Source organism: Urocampus carinirostris, chromosome 14, assembly GCF_059441175.1.
Source record: "Urocampus carinirostris isolate Australia breed hairy pipefish chromosome 14, RoL_Ucar_1.0, whole genome shotgun sequence".
In the NCBI taxonomy this organism is placed as follows: Eukaryota; Metazoa; Chordata; class Actinopteri; order Syngnathiformes; family Syngnathidae; genus Urocampus; species Urocampus carinirostris.
This window is the reverse complement of record NC_142362.1, coordinates 22,669,206-22,691,253: the sequence shown is the minus strand read 5'-3', so window position 1 is coordinate 22,691,253 and position 22,048 is coordinate 22,669,206. Positions and strand designations below refer to the sequence as shown.

Sequence of the window (22,048 nt, the reverse complement as noted above, 5' to 3'; positions counted from 1 at the left end):
TGCAACCTTTTTTATTTCAAGTCGGTGCATGGAGAGGTAAAATCCAACGTCACTTAATGGTAAGTCATATGGGTTAATGACTGTGTAGGTGCTAGCATTATGTTGATACGTTCTGATTTTTATATCTAGAGAAAAAATAAGGGTGTGTAGTTTTACTTACTGGAGTTGAGCGTCTGCCTGGTCTTGGCACTGGTGCAGTAGGCCTCAATCACTTTTAGTATTTGGGCATCTTCTTCCAGAGCAGCAGTGCCTAAGGACGGTAACAAGTAACGATATCTCCATCAGTTAAATATAAAACTCTGCTTTGATGGGTGTTGGATTTTTCACACTCATTATTGTAGAAATAAAGAGATAATATCTGAGAGAAACTAATCCATCAACCAGCAAAAACCAGCAGATACAGAAGGAAGAAAACTTACTCTTCCTCAAGGCAAACTCTTCTTCAGACTGTTTCCTCTCTGGCTTGCGCTTGGGAAGGAGTTTTTTGACACTCTTGGGACTTTTACTTAGATCCTGCACATAGTGATGAGACAATAACTAGTGAGTGTACAAAAAATGGACAGTAACTAAAATAGATTAGCAAATAATAGTTGTTTTTTATTTTGGTATATTTTAGTGGTAAAGGGCAAATTCGAAAGGATATTGATAAAAATAGAATAAAGAAATAAGCAGAGCCAAACTTGTTTTGAATTTTTTTTTAAAAATAGATCACTTGAAAATCTGGTATCTAAAACGTTAAGAATGATGAACAAGAAAGTGATTTACAGCAAAATACTTTATGGACCAATTCAATTTGCAACAACTTGTTGATTTTTGGAAAAAAAGAAAAACTTACCGAGATGAAATTACGTTTGTGGAATGAAGTTAAAGCTTCGAACACCAAATTTATATTAAAGTAACTTTTATTTTTTTTAAGGGGTGCTTGGTTAGAATGAGAAACTCTTCTAGTTCAGAGTTACAAAAATACAAAAAATTCAGCAAGTACTTGTTTGAACAAGTGTTCCCTTCTGTTATTTGAGGACTCGAATGCTCAAATTTGTTTATTGTGGAGAGATGGTGACTTCAAAACTCAAAATAATTCGGGTCATCAACTATGCTACCATGCCCTTTAAAAGTAATGTTTTAATTGAAATAATAAGCATAATAATTCAATAATAAGCAATCTGATTTTTAATTTCCTTAAAAAATCTTTAGAATTTTCCAGTTTAGAGTTAACTAATATTATTAAATAGTAAATGAATGCTAACCTTAATAATTATTAAAGGATAGGTGCATCATTTGAGGAGTCTTGAAAAAGTTGAAAGTAAATATTTTTTCTATCAAGTATGTGTTAATAATGCCCAACTGAGTTTAAAGACCCCTTGATGCTTCATTTCTAACTGCGCATATCTGCTTTTACAAAATTTTAGCAGAGCTGTTCGGGACAGAACACAATAAGTTCAATAGAGGCTGGTGAGTGACAATCCCGCAGGTTTTGATTAATTTCTATTTGTCGGTGTACATTAAAAAAGGAGAAAGTAAGAAAAATGCCAGGTTTTTTTAGGAAGAAATGCTTGCACGCGCCTCAAGAATGAGCGCACTAAGGCTACAATTTTGAATATAAGCCAGAAGATGGCGGCAGAGAGTTAAAAAGTTCCATACAGCTTGTTTCTCCTGAAATTCAAACATTTACCTCCTTGTAGCAGAGTGCTGCAGAGGGCCGTAATGGGGGAGCAGGCCGCAGGCAACTTAAGCTCCAGGGTTTGGGGGTGTTAGGAGGTTCCAAGGGCCCCCACATCATAGTGCTATGAGATGTCCCATGTGAGGAAGGATGAGGGAGGGTGTGGTAGGTCGGGGCCACAGTCATGGCCCTACCCTCTGCATGCCTGGATGGTGTGAGGGGATGGGACGGAAGCTAAAGAGCCAGATTGTTATCGTTGTATTAGAAACGGGATGAAAACTGATTAGAAAAAGGCGTGTGGGATTTGCACCGTATGGCAGGGAACGGTAAGAGGTTTGTGGCTCGGAGCTGTAGCTGCAGTGTGCTTGATCTGCCGTGTTAGATGCTCCACCCAGTCCTGCAGATCCTGCTGGTTGGTGCACGACACCTGAAGACGCTCAAACATAGGGCCTGCCCCAAAACACCACGACCTTATGAGTACACGCAACACAAGTATTTGTTGTCTAATATATCAAAAGGATTTACCGCTGAGCTCAAAGGCATTTTTGTGGGCTTCACAATCTTCAAGCTTGCTCACGGACATGCTGGATAGAGGCAGTTTTCCCTGCAGATAGAAAACACAGCATGAGGACTGAAACCATAATAAATAAGAATCACGGGAGCACATTCCTCAAAACGAACCTGAAAGATGAAGCCGCTCATCCTGGGGCTTGCTGACAACATGAGGAGGACGTGGGGAAAAAGCATGAGATAACGCTCACAGTTTTCCTGAGGAATTTAAAGGAAAAGGCAGAGAGTTGATTATTACAAGGAACTTTTAAGAAGGTTCATTTTTGTGTATTGTGCCTCCATCTCAACATATTTTGTGGATATTAGATAATTTTTGATTAACTGTTAGCCAACAAAAACAAAATGTGTTTTTTGCATGTTTAATAATAGTCAAATATCAATTTCTATTCATTAGATTATCAGTTCCAATGCTGTCTTATGCAAAAATACACTGGTCATGGCTCAGCATTAAATTAATTTGTTGTTTATAAACAACTAATTAACTAAATTTTAATGAACTCATTTTTTGAATGCTGAAATTGAGAAAAGTAATTCAAGAGCTTAATCACTTAATGCTGATAAATATTATTGATACCTGTTCAACATTCGTTGCCTTGTATACAAATATTGAATAATAGATAATTTTACTTCCAGAAGTTGTTCACAGTGGTATATAATCTCCAGAAGCAATGAAAATATAAGGTGCTGTCCGGAATTTCGAAGTTGTCTACTCACTGACGCCATCTTCTGGCTTAAAGCTCCCGTGTCTTATATTTGGCCACTAGATGGCACTGTATTGTCTAATGTGAAAAAAAAACAGTGGCACGGAGCACAGCATACTGTAGCAGCAAGTTGCAAGACAAACGTGGCGGCAACTTTAAGTAGGGATTCCACTATGTAGAAGAAATACAAATTTCTCGACCTATGATTTTTTTTGTATAAAAAATTATATTGGCAGAATAGTACAGGTATTTTTGCCTCATGATTAAATTAAATCAATGTTTATTGTTTTTTACTGAATAAAAGTTGTTGTACCAATAGAAGGGTTCGATCTCATGATTACAGAACTGTGCCGCACACCCGCTAACCACTGCGCCGCCGTGCTGCCCTCATGTTTAAATTTTATGTCAAAATTAACTTCAAATGTTTCAAATGCTTTTTATTCAAACTCTCATTGAGGTAAGGTTTGCTGGGTTGTGCCAGGTGCAAATATTCAGAAGTATTACCTCTGCCCCAGGAGTGTGCACGAGGACCAGACTCATGTACAACACAGTACCCAGGGTCTTAATGTCGTCGCCCTCCCAAAGCCGGATGGATTCGGTCAGGATCTGCAGTTCGAGCTCTTTTCGCTTTCGCACTTCCTGGCACTGTGCCTGACGTATCAAGGAACAAGCGAGCAATCAGGATTGCAATCTTTTTGCATCTTTATGAAGCAAAAAGCCAGACATGATATACTTACAGATAGATTTTTGAAAGTAGCCATGCACTTCTGGATGTCACTTCTGTCTGGGTGATTTTCCTTAAAGACATCAAATGTGTCGTTTCATTCAGAGAGAAAAGATATAACTTTTTAGAGTAGAAATTTAACACACCTCCATGTGACGCTCCAATTCTTTGAGCAGGGTAGGATATTTGTCGAGCCTCATAAAAGGTTTACTGAGGCCGGTGGTCAGGGTGAGGATCCCCGGACTGACAGCACCTCGACCCTCCATGAACTCCCCTAATGTCTCACTGAGGGACACAATTACATTTTTAGAATTGATTTTTATGTCTGCAAAAGTCTCCTGAAGCCGGTGGCGCATTCACAAACAGACCTTTGTTGAGTTAGCACATTCACTGCACAGGGGTGGTTGGAGCAGTAACCCACATAAAGTGCCTTCATTTGGGGCATGAGGTTGAGAAAGAAGCCACCCACTCTTTGCTGAATCTCTGGAAGCCTTAAATAATGAAAAACATTGCTACGTATGCAAAATTATAAACACACTTTACAAAATAAAATTCCTTCTGATGAGAAGCATTTATTTTTCACAGTGTCTAATCTTGTGCCAAAAGAGTAATACAGAAAGAGTGGCTAAAATATATTTATATGGTGGAATATTTGGATATTTCAATCCACAGTCCATTTCTTCCAATTTGTCATTACAGCTTTCCTTAAAAGTACCTGTGGTGACTAAGGAAATACTGTACGGAATTAATGAAACAAGAAAAAATGGTTATCTTTTAAAATGTGTCAAACAAACCATATTAAACAAATATGTTTGAGGGATAATACTATTTAGATAAGTCTTTAATTTAAAGGGACAGTGTGTATTATTTGACCAATAACAACGCTCAACAGTGCAGTGCAACAAACGAGTGCTAAAAAGTAAAAAGAAGAATAAAAACTACAGAGACTCAAAGGGATCAAAACGGACCATTTTACTTCTCATTTGTTTGCCCGGTATTATTTTAGGTTTTTGGGTACTTGTGTGTCAGCCATCTTTAAGTGAGGCTCATGTTTTGTAAAAAATATGCTGAATTCTCGATATACGAGTATTTTAAAACATGTACAACTTAATGATAATTAATGTATTTTGCTTATGTTTTAATCAATATTGTTTTTTTTTCTGATTTCCCTACAAGATTACAAGATTCAACAACATCATTCAAAATAGTATTAATATCACACTATACTGGTTAACAGAAGCGTCAGGATGCATAACCATACTAAACATGTCAATTTATAAGTTTTTACACGTATTTTTTACATGTTTTGTTCGTGTCAAATTGTGTACGCCGTATAACAATTTTTGTACTTTTTTTTTGGGGGGGGGGATGTTTTTTTTGTTTGACTGATCTCGTTTCGCCCGTTTGGCTCGAATACTGTTCGTCTCGGTCACTGGTAGCAGACAACAACGTCATCATAGATTGCAAAAATTCCACCATTTTCTAAATAGTCTGTCGTGTGTTAGTAAGGTTTATTATCGCCTAATAAGGGGAATAGAAATCATTAATAAGAGGAGCAATCGGCTGAGGTTGACAGGTATGAAACATCAGATCTGGATGCATATCCCGATTTTGGTATTTGTAGTACAGATGGCCAACGCTAGATGGCTCTACATTTATATTATGAAGCAGTGGGATTGTGTTTGGGAGGTTGGTTTGGGGGATTTACTTGGTGCATTCCTCCAGTGCTTGGACGAGCATCTGTTGAAAGGTGTTGATCTCCTCCAAGTTTCCCAGGATAAGAGAAATATCAGAGCTGCTGAGCCTTCACATAAACATAATTGTCAGTATTTAGATGTTATTTGTTTACCACTTCTGTGTGTGACGTGATCATACTTTTCAAAGCTCTGGATAGGACGCAAGTAATTCGTGAGGAGGACTTGGAGGTCTTTGGAATATTCAGTCTCTGTTTCTAAAATGTTTTGCAACACCTACAATGCAGCAAAAAAATGTCATCAATGCCAAAACCGTTTTATTAAAGTATGCTTTACGGGCTTACCAAGTTATAGTATGTCTTGCTAATAGCAGTTGTATCAAAACCTTTAGGCGGACTTTTAAGAGTGCCAGATTTTGGGGACACTTGTTTGTCTATTGAAAGAGAAAATAATACAGTATAAAGATCATGAACAGTTATCAACTCAATGCAGACCTTCAGACAGAACACATTTTAACAACTGTACGACGACAGGAGGAACCCACCGGAGCCTTTGAGTTCCCGGACGTAGTTGCTAGGAAACCATCCTGTCTTGCCGTTGAGGGTCCCCTCCCACCAGCCCCCGTCTTCCTGACGAGTCACCCCAATGATGTCGCCCTTGTTAAAGGTGAGCTCATCCTCGTTTGTTTGCAGGAAGTTGAAACGTGCTTTAACCAGCAGCTGATGCCCACTGTTCTCTGACATGTCCTGAAAAAAGTCGAAGTGTGACATAGTGGAGAGTAACATATTCTGGGCATGAGTTTTCACTCCAAACCTAGTTTTCACCAAACATTGCTACGGAATCCCTTTTCTTTTATTATTATGAGGTACCAAAAAAACTGATGTATGGCACGCTACAAGCACGCACCCATTTTTGATATTGTGAAATGGCAAAATGTACTTCGTAGAAATGGACTCGCCATTTAATTGAATGCTGCGCCATATTGGGGCCAGATGAACATCCTGAGAGTATTTATCATTGTACAACACGGTATAATCTCAAAAACTGGCATATTAAACGAATCAATCAAATTAATGGGAAAAGAGAAAACATTTAAGTAAAAAATGGGGGTAAGTGTCTCCTTTATATCGTTTATACAATTCTCAAGAAAAACACATTACCCTTTTATATGAAATTAAGGGGGGCTGTCACCATTATATTGCAACATCAAAAAGTAGAAGTTAAGGTTAGGGCAGAGAAAGCTTGACACAGAGGCTTTATAATGAAGGTAGCACTTGGGCGTACAACGTTGCTACCTCTGCAAGAAAATTAAACAATTCCTAATTATATAAGATTAATTTACTGGAGGTGCTTAAGTGCATTGGGAGGGAAATTGCATCACTCTTAGTACATTTATTATAATAATTACACCCATAAAATCATTATCCATTTAGCATAGTTTAACTGGTAAGTGCTTTTTAGCAATCGAACATCAGTAACAGATCAAACGCCGGCAATAAATTATCTTGGCTGGGCTGATAAAACGCACCTATAATTACCACACAAAAAGGTTGTATACTGAACCTTAAATGTAACAGAGAATAACGGTCAAAATGAATGTGTAACTGCACCCTAGTAAATCAAGCATCAACCTAGCGTCAAGGTCCTATTTGAAAACGTTAGTGAATTCCGTTCACCCGCACTTACAAGACTGCGAAACTGGTTTTGCAGCAGCTTGGATGATCGACCCAATGAAGCCTGAGAGGAAAGAGACTCAAAGGACTTGATGCGGTGGGCGGAAGAGTGTCGGGCACACACCGAATCACTGCCCACGCCAATATCTGGAGAAGAGAAGGCAGGAATAGAAATATCTCAGAGTAGCTGCGGAGGCGCTTACAAACGTCCATTGACTACCGATAAAAATAAAACACTAACTGGTACAATCCACTCCCACAGAATTGAACTAACCTGCTGTTGCTTTACTCAGCGCCACGAGACTACTCAGCACCTTAGAGAAGTTCACACCGAGCAGCAGGTCACTGGCCTCGAACGGCTGTGGACAAAATAAGAAAAGCTTGTCAACGTCATAATCGTACAGTCGCAATTCATGATACTTGTGGTTGTCAACTATTACAGAATCGATGAGAAGCGGAAGTAATTCAAAAGACTTGAACATCTACAACAGCCAACCAAGCTGGCCCTCGTTGTGACGCTAACAGCGCATACTGAAAAAAAAAAACACTGACCGAAGAAGGGAAGAAAAATATTTATAACTGCAAAATGATGAAGAGGATGGGGATTATCTCTTTTTAAGGTTAGAAAAAACAACAATTATTCTTGTATTTGGTCATTGTGTGTGTGTGGTGCTTGGATTATCTACCAAAAAGTCTGCAAATTAACTCATGCTTTGGAAAATGTTTGCTGCTATCTTGTGAGCCCACGTTTATACAAAAAGAAATCTCACCTAATGTATAAAAAAATGTGGGGATAACTAGAGGACATTGCCCAAATTTATGTGTGAATATTGAACAACAAATTTATTCATAGAGCGCTTTCCCACCTAAAAAGGACCTCAACACGCTCAAAAGTGAACTGCTCTACAGGGAGTGCAGAATTATTAGGCAAGTTGTATTTTTGAGGATTAATTTTATTATTGAACAACAACCATGTTCTTAATGAACCCAAAAGTCTCATTAATATCAAAGCTGAATATTTTGGAAGTTGGAGTGGGGCTTTTTTAGTTTTAGCTATTTTAGGAGGATATCTGTGTGTGCAGGTGACTATTACTGTGCATAATTATTAGGCAACTTAACAAAAAACAAATGTATACCCATTTCAATTATTTATTTTCATCAGGGAAACCAATATAACAGCTCAACATTCACAAATATACATTTCTGACATTCAAAAACAAAACAAAAACAAATCAGTGACCAATATAGCCACCTTTCTTTGCAAGGACACTCAAAAGCCTGCCATCCATGGATTCTGTCAGTGCTTTGATCTGTTCACGATCAACATTGCGTGCAGCAGCAACCACAGCCTCCCAGACACTGTTCAGAGAGGTGTAATGTTTTCCCTCCTTGTAAATCTCACATTTGATGAGGAACCACAGGTTCTCTATGGGGTTCAGATCAGGTGAACAAGGAGGCCATGTCATTAGTTTTTCTTCTTTTAGACCCTTTCTTGCCAGCCACGCTGTGGAGTACTTGGATGTGTGTGATGGAGCGTTGTCCTGCATGAAAATCACGTTTTTCTTGAAGGATGCGGACTTCTTCCTGTACCACTGCTTGAAGAAGGTGTCTTCCAGAAACTGGCAGTAGGACTGGGAGTTGAGCTTGAGTCCATCCTCAACCCGAAAAGGCCCCACAAGCTCATCTTTGATGATACCAGCTCATACCAGTACCCCACCTCCACCTTGCTGGCATCTGAGGCGGACTGGAGCTCTCTGCCCTTTACCAATCCAGCCACGGGCCCATCCATCTGGCCCATCAAGACTCACTCTCATTTCATCAGTCCATAAAACCTTAGAAAAATCCGTCTTGAGATTTTTCTTGGCCCAGTTTTGACGTTTCAGCTTGTGTGTCTTGTTCAGTGGTGGTCGTTTTTCAGCCTTTCTTACCTTGGCCATGTCTCTGAGTATTGCACACCTTGTGCTTTTGGGCACTCCAGTGATGTTGCAGCTCTGAAATATGGCAAAACTGGTGGCAAGTGGCATCTTGGCAGCTGTACGCTTGACTTTTCTCAGTTCACGGGCAGTTATTTTGCGCCTTGGTTTTTCTACACGCTTCTTGCGACCCTGTTGACTATTTTGAATGTAACGCTTGATTGTTCGATGATCACGCTTCAGAAGCTTGGCAATTTTAAGAGTGCTGCATCCCTCTGCAAGATATCTCACTATTTTTGACTTTTCAGAGCCTGTCAAGTCCCTCTTCTGACCCATTTTGCCAAAGGAAAGGAAGTTGCCTAATAATTATGCACACCTGATATAGGGTGTTGATGTCATTAGACCACACCCCTTCTCATTACAGAGATGCACATCACCTGATATGCTTAATTGGTAGTAGGCTTTCGAGCCTATACAGCTTGGAGTAAGACAACATGCATAAAGAGGATGATGTGGTCAAAATACTCATTTGCCTAATAATTCTGCACTCCCTGTATTATCTACTTGATAGTGATATTGCAGTGTTGCAAATACCGTAACTGAGGTTTCAGTGTCTTGCTCCGGCATGGGTAGAATGTTTTTGGATTAAAAAAAAAAAATCACAACCGCTTGGTTATTGGGCAATCATTTTACCACTGATTCCCACCACTCCACCTACTACATGATATTAAAGAACACCACAAATCCAGTCAGATTTTAGATTAAGCGCAGGAGCTGTATTGATTTGGAACACTTGTTACTCTCTGCCGCTATCTCCAAGTTTAAAGTCATGATCGCAGCCTCAGTCAGCTCATACATTATGCCCGTGCAAATACTTGCATTTCTGAGATGCTCTTAAATAAACATTTTTTTCCCTCTTTTTGGAGATTTGGGGTGGCATTTGGACTAGAAGCAGTCTTTTAATATTTTCATTCTACACTGACAACCAAGGGAAAAGAACATACTGGGACGAGCGTGACGTCACTTTAACGCACTCCCCCTACCCCCGATTTCTAAAACCGAATGTGTTCGGCACTGAACAACTATGACAAAATATAAAAGAAGATAGGCGCAGTGAAAAATAAAGTGTAAAAGCTCTTTGAACTCAGTTGGGCATTGTTAATACATACTTGATCAGAAAACATTTAACAGATTTAACTTTTTTTAAGGACACCTCAAACGACGCGCACCGCCTTTAAAGTTAAAATAACATGATGATATCTGATATCATATGCGTTTTGTTTTGAAATTAACAATGACGTAAAGGCATACTCTGCAGCATAGTAGATGTTGTCAAATTAGTTATGAGAACAATCAGGACTTTCTGTGGAATATGTGGACAGATGCAAAATAAGGAGAGATTCCTTTAAACCTTCATGTTCAAATCAGTGTGACTCAGTCAGTATAAAAGGCGGTAATTGTATCTCTGATAATGATAAGAGTCTCTTCCTGCAGCGCATTGGTTATTTGTGCTTCAGTTACGCTGGAAATGAAAGACCTTTATTCGTCTTCCGCTCTGATTGCTGATATGCCTCAAGGTGACGTGTGGACATGGCTTTCAGATCTTCAATGTTGTGTCGTTGTAAGCGCAATTTTTGTTTGCTTGGTTTGCAGGCATGAAGTTATTAAGAAAGTGTCCCATTCATCGTGTGTGCCTGAAAGCGTGTATTTCAATATGAATCATTTTAAAGCATTCCCTGATGGAAAAAATCAAAGAGCCACATGATGCAATTTTGTATTATCATAACAGCTTTCTGACTCAGCAAATATTCTACCTCACCTGGGGAAAACAAAAGACTCACACCACAATAGAGCAAACACATCGTTTCTCCGGCGCCGTCACGAATGGCAGCCACTCCAGCAGCTCCCGTGTTATTTTCGATTGTTCTCAGTTATTTTCGATTGTTCTCAGCTTAGGGATGCTGCTGGAAAAGTGAATTTCCCTTCGGGGATGAATAAAGTATCTATCTATCTATCTATCTATTATAGTGGTAGCCGATTTTATGCATGCATGCATGATGACAATAACCCCAAATCCACTTTTAAGATGACCAGGGCTTTTATAAATGGGCTAAGGATAAAGGGGATGAACAAGCCAAGCATGTCTCCAGATCTAAACCCAACAGAACATCTTTGGGCATCCTTAAGTGAAACGTGGAGATTCACAAGATCTTGAATATCCCCCAGCATAGTCATGTTATCATGGAGGAGTGGAAGGGCGTTCCAGTGGCAATTTGCCAGGCTCTGGTGAAGTCCATGACCCGGAGGATTACAGTGGTTCTGCAAAGTTATGGTGCCCACACGAAACATTAAACTCCAGGAACTCTTATTTTAAGGTGTACTCGCTAACCAGGGATTTGGCTATATTTTGACTGGAAAAATAAACTTACACTGCTATATAAGCTTTACACAGACTACCTTTAATTGTGTCACAGCCATGTTTCTTCAATTAAACATTATGGTGAAATCTCTGCAGACATGTTGTGAGGGGTGTATTCACTTTTGTGACATACTGTGTTCAAAAATCCACAAAAAATGTGATTACTTCTGGAGAACACATTAAGATCTAAACATGACGTGCACAATCTCCAGAAGATAGCAACATTTGGTCCATATGCACACATTTTAGATATCCCTCTGTGAAGCCATATGCTGCATATGAAGCCAAGTCAAGGGACACCATCTGAAAAGGCTTAATGCAAAACCCTGGAATAGGATCAGTCTTAGACTTTAGCATCAGCATAGAGAATGATATTAAAATGAAGCATTGAATTTCGCTTCAATATAATTTACAATTTTTGAGTTTTACAGTGAACTTCAATTAGTTTTTACAAGCCTTCTAACACACTCAGGGGCACCCAAATCACATGCATTTAGGAAGCTTAAACTTTAACGCCACCTTAAAGACGTGTAAACAATAATTTTCTGGACATTTATGTTTTTGAGATTGTAAGAATCCAAAATAAAAAGTCAGGTTACTTCATTATTAAGAAAAAGCAGGGGATATTAAATAGGGGCTTGCCAGCAACTAAAACATTTCCACACAAGAGTTGAAAAAACAGGAAAGCCGAAGAACATAGCATGACCAGAAAAATTAGTTTGAGGTTAAACTACTCAGACTTTTGCCCCTGTGAACTGATTTCAAGTATGAAACAGCAGAGAAGTGGATTTTACCAAATCACATAGCTCAACTATCATCAGAAAAAACGGCTAAAGGTCAGAAAGATCATACCAACTGTAATGAGGCCTTCATTTTTCAAACTTATCAAAGGGTCATCACACGGTCATTCACTAATCAGTAAGAAGAATCCAACTAGATAGAAAGCAGAAGACCTATACAATTAAGTTTGCAACCACAAAAAAGGCTGGAAATGCTACTTTCAAATGTATTGTCAAGGGGGCTGTACCAGATGGCGCAACTTGTTTTTGAAGCAAATTTTATGAAAAAAAAATCTATTCATGTATTTGAACATGTTGACACTTGTAGGCACCTAGTACCTTGAGCATTTCCTCAGATTAGATACAACGTCATTCTAAATAGAGCACACTATGACAATATGTTACTTTCTGCCTCTTTAAACCACAAATTCATTGATCATTAACAGAGAGCCTACACAAGAAGTCCTCATTTTCGCAACACAATCAGCAAGGATTTTACTTTAAAAACATTTTAGCTGCGTAGAACCTCTGAAGGGCTTGTTTAATTCACTTATTTTCTCTTCCCAGAGTCTTGTTGGCTGACGGCCCGGCCAAGAAGAGCACTGCTGACAAACACTGACTGGTATTGTCGGGAGGAGCGTGCTTCAATGACCCTGAGTGTCAGGGCAAATACACCGCTTTACACCAAACACTACCCTCCATTTGCTTATGTATGCTCTGGGACTCTTTAACAGCATGAATGTAAAGTTGTGATCATAACAATCAGGCAATAGCCTGAGCAATTGCCTACTTGCAGGAAGACAGTTATTTTGAACATTCACCTAACTATGAAAGCAATGGAAGATGACAACTGTGGTAATTGACTATATTCCACTATGCATGCTTGACATATCCCCATGTAATGGCATAGTTTTTGCATGGACGGAGGAAACGTGTCCCCACCAGTATCGGCCAATCATTGTTTTGTTCTCCCCAAAATTATGTGATCACTTAAAAAACACGTGTTAAAATATGCCCCTTCAAATACCAGGACCAAACTTACGCTTTTGTCCCAAAGTATTAAAAAACATGGGCAATCAAGAGCAAAACAGGAAAATATTTAGATTGACCATACAAATAGTTACTGTAATCATTGGGGGTTGAAATAAAGTGTCAAGAACTAATTGCCATAGCAGTGTAAATAGATATTTAGGAATACATTAAGTTTCAGTCGTGATTGTTTTCTATACATTGAATTGCTTAAAATAAATGGGAAGAAAATTGGTTTTCAACAAAATGTATTTATTGATTACAAGGCCATCTCAATTTTGCTTCTTCTGTGGAAACAGAACTAGTGCCGACTGTAAGGAAAATGTGCTCACAAGAGGTTTCTTTAAAATTTGGATGAGTAGAAATATTGTGACCATTTTGGGGATAGTCGATTTTCATTTAATGATGAGAAGTAAGCGATTATACCAATTTTAAGTGTGCTTTGTGACGCCATGGCAAATGTTGTTGTGGAAATAGGGTTGGGCGAGAACCTACACATACCTCTGTTGGCTGCCTTGACTTGACTTAAAATGCCCATGTTACAATCGATGACACGAAACAAATAGATAATGTTGGGATTTTAAGTTATTTCTTTAAAATCTGCATTTTTGGAAGATGGAAGGGTATTTTAGGTACTAATTGTATTGGTATAGATGAATACTCAAGAATTGATGTCATATCTACCTGGAAAAAGAAATTCTGTGCAGTGAACATCCCTATTAAAAAAAAAAAAATCAAGCATCGGAATGTATTTTTTCATGGAGACCATGCTAATGTTTTCTGTATTGTTTCAATTTTAGTATACTCGAGTCAAAGCAACGCAGCTGCTTGGTTGGTTGATCTACCATTTAGAAAGGAGAGTCACAATAATAATAATAATAATTTCCTTGTATTGTCATTCTGTGTAACAATGTACACAGAACGAAATGTCGATTGCACCTGACCCGTTGTAGCGAGCCGATGCAGCCGCAGCCAACAGAGGGCGCCGCCGACCACTTTTTAAGTCTTAGGAATGACTCGGCCGGGGCGCGAACCCGAACCTCCCAGTCTCAAAGCGGGCGCCTTACCATCTAGGCTACTGAGCTGGTAAACTACGGTTGGGACAATTTAAAACCCAAAGAACAAACAGTAAATAGCCAAAAAACCCAGCAAGGCACGCAGAACAATTTGATTGGGTGAGCAGATCTACCGTTTCCCGGATATATTTTCAAGTGTAATTTGCTCGAGTTATGAAAAAGTGATGAATGATACGCTTAACGACTTTTTTAGAAAAAAGTTTGTAGATTTCAAAAGATGCCGAAAATTTTAATCGATAAAACGGAATGAAGGATAGATAATGACCACTCGAATTCGAAGCTTACAACTGCAAACACGTCATGCAGCTGAAATTTAATACATTTGTATTATTCTCATTTGCGGTATTTTGTGACATCGTTAACAAAGAACTCTGCTCGCACCTTGTTTTTAAACCATTATTTATGGCAAAAATGACGGTCAGAATGAGCCTTGACGATCTTAAGCACCGAGACAACGCTCAGAGAAGCTCAAGAGAAAAATGAGCTGCAGGTGGAAATATGTCCACTGTTGCCAAATCCAGGTGCCTCTCACAAACATTGTACTTGTATTTTTCCCCCTTTCTCCATCTCTCTCTTTCACTCTCTTTTTCGTTCCTCTTTGTCTCTTTCTCTCTGTGTCTTTTTACCTTCTTTTGCTCTCTATCTTGTATCTCTTTTTCTCTCTTGCTTGGTCCTTCTCTCTTTCTCCCCTTCGCTCTTCTCTCTTTCTTTCTATATCTCTTTGGATTTTGTTCTTTCTCTCTTTCTTCCACCCTCTCACCATTTCTCTTTTTATCTCTTTTGTTTCTTACGCTCTCCGTCTCTCTTTTTCACTTTTTTTGTCCCACCCTCTCTACTTTTTTCCCCTTCTCTTTCTCATTTCTTTCTCTTTTTTATTTCTCTCTAATCTACTAGCTCCGGGAGAATGTCTGTTCTGTGGTGTGGCCCCCGGAGTTAAAATGAGTTTGACACCCCTGATCTTAAATAACTGCTGGAGAGAAATACATTTTAGTGGTGTATTTGTTGACAGTCTCATTATTATTATTTCATAGATTTATCAAATCATTAAACATCATACAGTAAAATTAAATGCAGCGGTTTAGTTGAATAATGTTTTTATGCTTTTATGGCTTTTTGAGTCAAAAGGGCTCTCGACCCCAGGAAAAAATGAGTTATTTTTCTCCCATTTAAAGCAAACACGGTTTTACCATGAGATTTAAGTCGGAGTGACAACAAAGCCAAGCATCAGCAGTTCATATTCTCCATTCATATAACTTCACAATCTAATGCTTTTGGCTTTGTTAATCAAAACAAGAGTCTTGTATAAGCCGACAAATTGTTTAATGCTGCATCAGAGATTGTTTAAACAAGTTTTTTTCGCGTTACTACTACGAAACGCCACAGAGCTTGAAGCCAGCTGGGAGATGAGCGCCTGCTCCCCCGGCCAGCACAGCGGCAAGCTTTGTTTCACCATCTCCGTTGTTTTTTCTTTCACGCTAGCCTTTAAAACTAATATCGGAGATGGGAAAATTTTTTGACCTAGTTGTAAATATAAAGTCCGTCAGAATCTTACCTCGACGCGGAAAGATGTGCAGCCTTTGACAAACTCCTTTATGTTGCTAAGACACTCGGCGTCGTTCTTGGGCTCCTGGTAGATCTGTAAGAGTCGATGGAAGGCAGTATTAGCGGTATATTTCCACTTCTCCGACCGGGGTGCAGTACTTTTCCTGGCGTTTGGGGGAGTTTAACAACCCTCCAATTTAATAACCCTGGCAGTGAAAAATGTCCACAGCGGACCCGAGGTCTGGTGCGTGTGACACCCCGGAAGGCTGTGCTCATTCCGCTGCGGGAGAACCGAAGACGTCGTGGAGCGGTGTTGGATTCACACCGGAAGTGACGTCGTCAAGATGGATTCCCCTCCGTAGCTGATGCACTTTAAAAAGCTTTCGGTGTTTGAATTAAACCCATACCTGTCAACCTGTACGGTTTTGCCGCACAAAGTACGTTTATTATGCATTTTAAGACATGTACGACGTACGAGAAAATCTGGACAGAAAAACGCAAATTTGTCAATTATGGGTACCATCCGGTATACACCGACTATCACGAAATGGCAAATCAATCAAGTCAAACGAATTCCCCGCGGAAGCCTCTATCTCGGTATCGGGTTTTTTTTCGTTGCAAACGAAGCGAGCAGTTTGATGTAGTGAAAAGAAGTCCGTCTCTTTTTAGAGAACAGTCTTTTTCGGCTCAACTCATTAAAGAGAGCCGGCTCTCAAACGGCTCACTTGCTTTGATGCATTTTATTAAGAATTATTATGTTGTATAAAGAAGTTAAGAAAAAAAGGAAGTATAAAATGAAAAAGGATAAGTTTGTGGTTATCCCTATAATCAGTATATTACCAATAATAATTTAATGCAGGAAATGAATTCATAATTTAAATAAGAAAATGTATTATTCTACTTAATTATATTTGCATGTATTTTTTCCTTCTACAGTGAACGTCCAAGCGACTTCATTTTTGAACTTTTTTTTTACTATAAACCTCATTCATGTCGATCAACTCAGGATCTCACAACAAAATGTTAAATAACAATATATATATGATATAACGAAACACATGTACAATATAACATGTTAAATTACATAAATAAACACGTTTGAAAAAAATATGGTGTAAGATTATTTTGTAAGGGAAAATACGACAGTTTGTAAGGGCATGGAGCTGTGGCGGTTGACAGGTATGAAAATCTAATAAGAAACGGTTACTTATGAATGAAAGAAATAAAAACCTAAGGAAACGACACGAGGTAAGCATGAAGGTTGATGTTCAACGGGAACACAATGAGGCAGACTCACGCACTTGTTTGGTGGCATTAATCACTCAAGAGAGTTCTCTCGATTACAGCGAGAATTCAGCAATATCATTTTAACCAAATTTGTAACTGTAATATTTGATATAAAGACATCAACAACATTCAAAATTATAAGTAGTAACAGTATGCCCAGTTGACAGCGTCCTGACACAAAATTTAGGCCAACGCAACAAATTCTAGACCAGGGTTAAGCAACAAACGGCTCTGGAGCGTTCTCTGGTGTTGTCTAGTGGTTCCCTGGCGATTTTTCAAAAAAGAGTTGATCTATTTAAATGATATGGTTTTCTGTATGAGGACAAAAACTAGCTATATACAGTACAGTACATATACAAACTGGTGACTGTTGGGGTAGATGCTTCACTGGCAGGGGGACCTAAATCATGTCTTTGCCCGCTTTGATGTTCGCAGACCGCCGGCAGCCTCACAAAAGCTCCTATAAACGACCAGAGCACAATGGTACTTCAGGAGCATGAAGTGAGACGTGTGCTATAAACTGCAACCCTAGTGAGGCAGCTGGCTTGAATGGAGTACCAGGGAGGGTGCTGGAGGACTCCATTGACCAGCTGGCTGGGGTCTTCGTCAACATCTTCAACAGTCCCTGTCACAAGCTACCATTCCACCCTGCCTCAAGACTACGACCATTATCTAAATCCCAAAGAAATCATCAGTGGTTGGCCTTAAGGACTACAGGCCTGTCGCACTTACGCCTGTGGTCATGAAATACTTTGAGAGGTTGTTGTTTCGGCATATCAAAGGTTCTCCACCCCACACTGGGCCCTCAACAGTTTGCATGCATAGCGAACCGCTCTTCATGCTGTGCTTAGTCCTTTAGAAAAACACAGGAGATATGTCAGAATTATCTTCCTGGACTTCAACTCTACGTTCAACACCATCGTCCCACAGATCCTTATAGAGAAACTCTATCAACTGGGCTCTCCATCTGCAGCTAGATAATGGACATTCTTAACAACTGCCCGCCGGCTGTGAAACTCAGCCACCATGCCTCTTCCACCCTGACAATGAGCACCGGATCCCCCCAAAAATGTGTGTTGAGCTCTCTACTGTTCATCCTGTATATCTAAGACTGTTCTCCAACCTCCCACACGAACACTATTGTGAAGTTCACCGACAACACCACCTTGGTGGGACTTGGTGGGATTAGACGGCATACAGGAAGGAGGTGGAGATGCTGATGACGTGGTGTTCCAAAAATAAATTAATACTCACACTACAAAATCCATCAAGTAATACTTGACTTCAGGAGGGCAAGCCAAAGACCCAGCCTCACCCATCATCAATGGAAATTGTGTGGAGAGATTCCACTCCTTGGCGTGCACATCCCTGTCTACGTCTCCTGGTCTTCCAACACCAGGGCTGTGGTGGGGAAGGCCCAACAGCAACTCCACTTCCTAAGGGATCTTAGTAGAAACAAACTGGAACAGAATCTGCTGGTGTCCTCTTACAAAGCCACAGTGGAGAGCATTCTGGCATACCGCTTCACTGTGTGGTATGTAGGGAGCCTGTCAGCGGACACGAAAGTCATACAGTCATCAACACTACCCAAAAGACCATCAGCTACTTTCTGCCCAGTCTAGAGGACATTTGCGGACTTGTGATACCATAGCAGAGGCATCAACATAATAAAAGACACTTCTAACCCCCGCACCAACTTCTTTGTCCTCAGAAACAGCTTCTTTCCCTGGGCCTTGAAATTGTGAATGTGTTCAATTGCTGTTAAAAGTGTTAATAAAAATTGTTCAAACCCCACCCTAAACATGCACACTACTGTGAAAACCTACCTTGTGACTTTTGTTTTTTGTTTTCTTTATTTTGCTTCTGCTAAATGAAACAGTGTAAATGTATACTATTGCATGAAACTGAATATATATAGCTTGTGATTTTTGGGGGATTTTTTTGGTTGCTGCTAAATGTTATTGCACTTATTTTCATTGCACTATTGTCACATTGCACTATTCTTTTCCGTTCACTATTATTGCACTATTATTACAACTTTGGCCAGTCTCTGAGGTCTATGTTGAAAATATTTTTTTTGGCCTTTTATCCTGAAAATCTTTTTATTCATTTTTTTTCTCTTCGAAATCTTTATTACATGTTTACCCTGGAGTGCGATGTCTAATCTCGTTGCATACAATATTTCACAAAGTTGACATCAATGACAATAGAGACATTTTGATTCAATAAATAAAAAGTATGTGTTGCTTTCCTTTTAAGGTGTATATTATAATTTCTTTTGTGGGTCCAAAAATATGTTGTTGTTTTTTGGGTCCAATGTGGCTTTCAACATATTGGGTTGCCACCCCTTGTTCTAGATGATGACAAATGTTAGATCTCTGCTAATAAGCAGTTTTCCTTAACGTCCTCACGATGCCGACCAAATATCACCTGAAGAAAAAAAAATGGTGTCCTGAATTTATTTTCCCCCTTAGTGCAATACACTACTGCAGTGTTTTTCAACCTTTTTTGAAGCAAGGTACACTTTTATTTGTAAAAAAGTTCCGAGGCACACCGTCCGTCGAAAATGTTTAAAAATGAAGTTATGTCAAATATTTCACTGTACTACCTCATAAGCAGATAATTAGAATATAAAAAGAAGAAAATAATACTTAAAATAAAAAACAATGATGTGCTTTATTTGTTTTAATTGTTTTCCCTGCAATCTTAAACCGCTTTGTTAAACAGATTAGGTTATTAAATGTACTGTGCTACCTCATGAACAGGTAATTAGTACATAAAAAGTATATAAAAATCTACTGCCACCTAATGATATGGATGACTATTACAGTTCCTCGTCTGAAGATATCAAAAATACTGAATAATGGCCTGATTTTTTGGAATGATAAAATTGGGCAAATTCCAGGGGCACACTACTGTGCCCTGGCACACTGGTTGAAAAACACTGGTATACACTACTGCAGCAAAATTAAGTTTATTAGTATAATTTTACAGTACATACGTTTTTATAAAAAGATGTTTATTAAGTACTCTTATTTGATAAAAAAAAATCCTCGAGTCTGTAAGTAGAGTTTGTTCTTTGGTTTCAATTCATAATAGAGGGTTTTCATTAATAAATAAAGGGTACTACTTCACGGAATTGAACTCAAACCCAGCGAAAAATGAGGGATGACTGTATTGCAGGGGTAGGGAACCTATGGCTCGGGAGCCATATATGGCTCTTTTCATGAGTACGTATGGCTCCGAAATAAAATGTAACTATTGCACATCTCTCTGTGGCGTTCATCCCGATTTTTGTCCATATAAAGCCAAAGCAATTTAATGCAGAAGTTCGATAAAAAATTATTTTAACTGATAAATAAACACGCTGGCAAACGACTTTGATTGGGTGAGCAGTACAGGTGGGCGGATCCCTGCACACAGCGCAAGGCACTTCCTTCTCTCTTTCTCACTCAGTGCATCCTACACCGAAAGTGAATATGACGATAAGCTTATCGCTTGCAGTAATTTGTGACATTTCAACAAAAGAACTTTACATGCACATTGTTTTGAAACCGTTATTAAGGACAAATTTCATAGAAAGAAATTGCCTCAACACTCTTAACTGAAGGTGGAAGATAAATTGTAAATGGCATATTAACATTGATTTGGGTCACAGGATTCTGCATTATTATCATTTCATACATTGCATTAAATCATCAAATGACACACAGTGAAAGAAAATGTGCTGAAGAATTAGCTTTTGTCTAGAGAGCGTGTTTGGCAGGTTTTTTTTTGTCTGAAAATATATGATGTGGCTCTCTCAATTTCTTTTTAAAACATGTTTTGCTTACATGGCTCTTTGGGTTAAAAAGGTTCCTGACCCCCGCTGTATTGGATAGTTACCAATGCAGTTCATCTGCTTTTCAGGGTGACTAAATAATATTTACTTGTTCTGCTTTTTACCAGGGGATTTGAGTTTCAAGTATTGGGCCCCCTGTCGAAACGAAGCTGGGTAGTTTACTAACGGACACAAACATCACACTGTGTCTTTAAAAAAAGAGAGGGGGGCGGTGGGATGGAGTCCATCTGCGTTTGCTTTTGCACGTCAATGGCGGCTTATAGCTTCAGTACATGGTCCACATCGGCAAGTCATTTTCAACCACTATTTAATTGCACATACATTGCCTTAAGTCAGTGTACGCCACAATATATTTTTAATGATTATTCTCAATCAGGAGCACGGGGGTTCTTTTGAATTCTCAACAACAATAATAACGTCGTGACCTAGTAACGAAATCTCCTCATGGGCCAGTGGGCAGGGAGGGAAGCCAGACAAACAAGCGCAGATGCGGGCGGGCGGGCAGCAGGCAGACGCGCCGACCTTACGCGGAGGGAGGGAACGAGAAGAGGGTGGGTAGGCAGACAACAATCCCGCTCTTACTTTCTCCGTGGATCCGGGGCTGAGGCGCTCCAGGAGCCTGCAGAGCACCACGCCATCCTTGAGGGAGGTGTGCAGGAAAGCCTCCGGGTCTGCGATGCTCTTCTTGGGCGACTCCAGCACGCCGAGCGTAATGAGCCATGTCACCGTTTGCTCCGCCGAATTCATGTCCACGATGAGGAAAGAAAAAAAGGGCCGGGGGCGGGCGGGCGGCCGTTCGCGTACCTCGACAGCTCCTGGCCCCGCTTCACGCTGTCATCCCGGAGCATCCACGGGAATGATGATGCACGCGGTGAGAATAGGAGATAGAGAAGAGGAGAAGGGAGGGAGAGGAGGGGGTAGTATGGTTTCTTCCCTTTCTTCCGCGGTGTGTTGCCCCCTCCCTCAATCTGTCAGACTCGATGCTGATGCCGCGCGATGATGTCACGCACGCGTGAGGAAATAGATGTCTTCACGTGACAATTCCTGTCTGCGGGCATATTTTCTACACCAACACGATTTGTAACTTAAATCAAATACAATATGCCAATTGTGTGATCAATTAAAAAGATTTAGATTGCT

General features: G+C 39.6%; 1 protein-coding gene across 3 annotated transcripts in view; it reads right to left on the bottom strand.

The window, feature by feature from the left end:
* arhgef7a (Rho guanine nucleotide exchange factor 7a) overlaps positions 1-21,838 on the bottom strand; it is a 33,124-nt gene extending 11,286 nt beyond the window's left edge. The window contains exons 1-18 of one of the 3 annotated variants that reach the window (XM_088352296.1): positions 21,491-21,838; positions 15,791-15,874; positions 7,297-7,381; positions 7,036-7,169; positions 5,894-6,095; positions 5,694-5,782; positions 5,531-5,625; positions 5,364-5,459; positions 4,024-4,146; positions 3,802-3,940; positions 3,669-3,728; positions 3,436-3,582; positions 2,342-2,428; positions 2,186-2,264; positions 1,971-2,110; positions 1,673-1,894; positions 420-513; positions 161-250 (exon numbers count right to left, since the gene is read on the bottom strand). In XM_088352296.1, coding sequence (XP_088208422.1) covers positions 161-250; positions 420-513; positions 1,673-1,894; positions 1,971-2,110; positions 2,186-2,264; positions 2,342-2,428; positions 3,436-3,582; positions 3,669-3,728; positions 3,802-3,940; positions 4,024-4,146; positions 5,364-5,459; positions 5,531-5,625; positions 5,694-5,782; positions 5,894-6,095; positions 7,036-7,169; positions 7,297-7,381; positions 15,791-15,874; positions 21,491-21,655 — 2,131 coding nt within the window. In that variant the 5' untranslated portion in view covers positions 21,656-21,838. Of the gene's footprint in view, positions 1-160; positions 251-419; positions 514-1,672; positions 1,895-1,970; positions 2,111-2,185; positions 2,265-2,341; positions 2,429-3,435; positions 3,583-3,668; positions 3,729-3,801; positions 3,941-4,023; positions 4,147-5,363; positions 5,460-5,530; positions 5,626-5,693; positions 5,783-5,893; positions 6,096-7,035; positions 7,170-7,296; positions 7,382-15,790; positions 15,875-15,939; positions 16,124-21,490 lie in introns of those variants that run through there. The other 2 variants (XM_088352294.1, XM_088352295.1) reach the window with 2 other exon arrangements.
* Between the last annotated feature and the right edge of the window lie 210 nt (positions 21,839-22,048).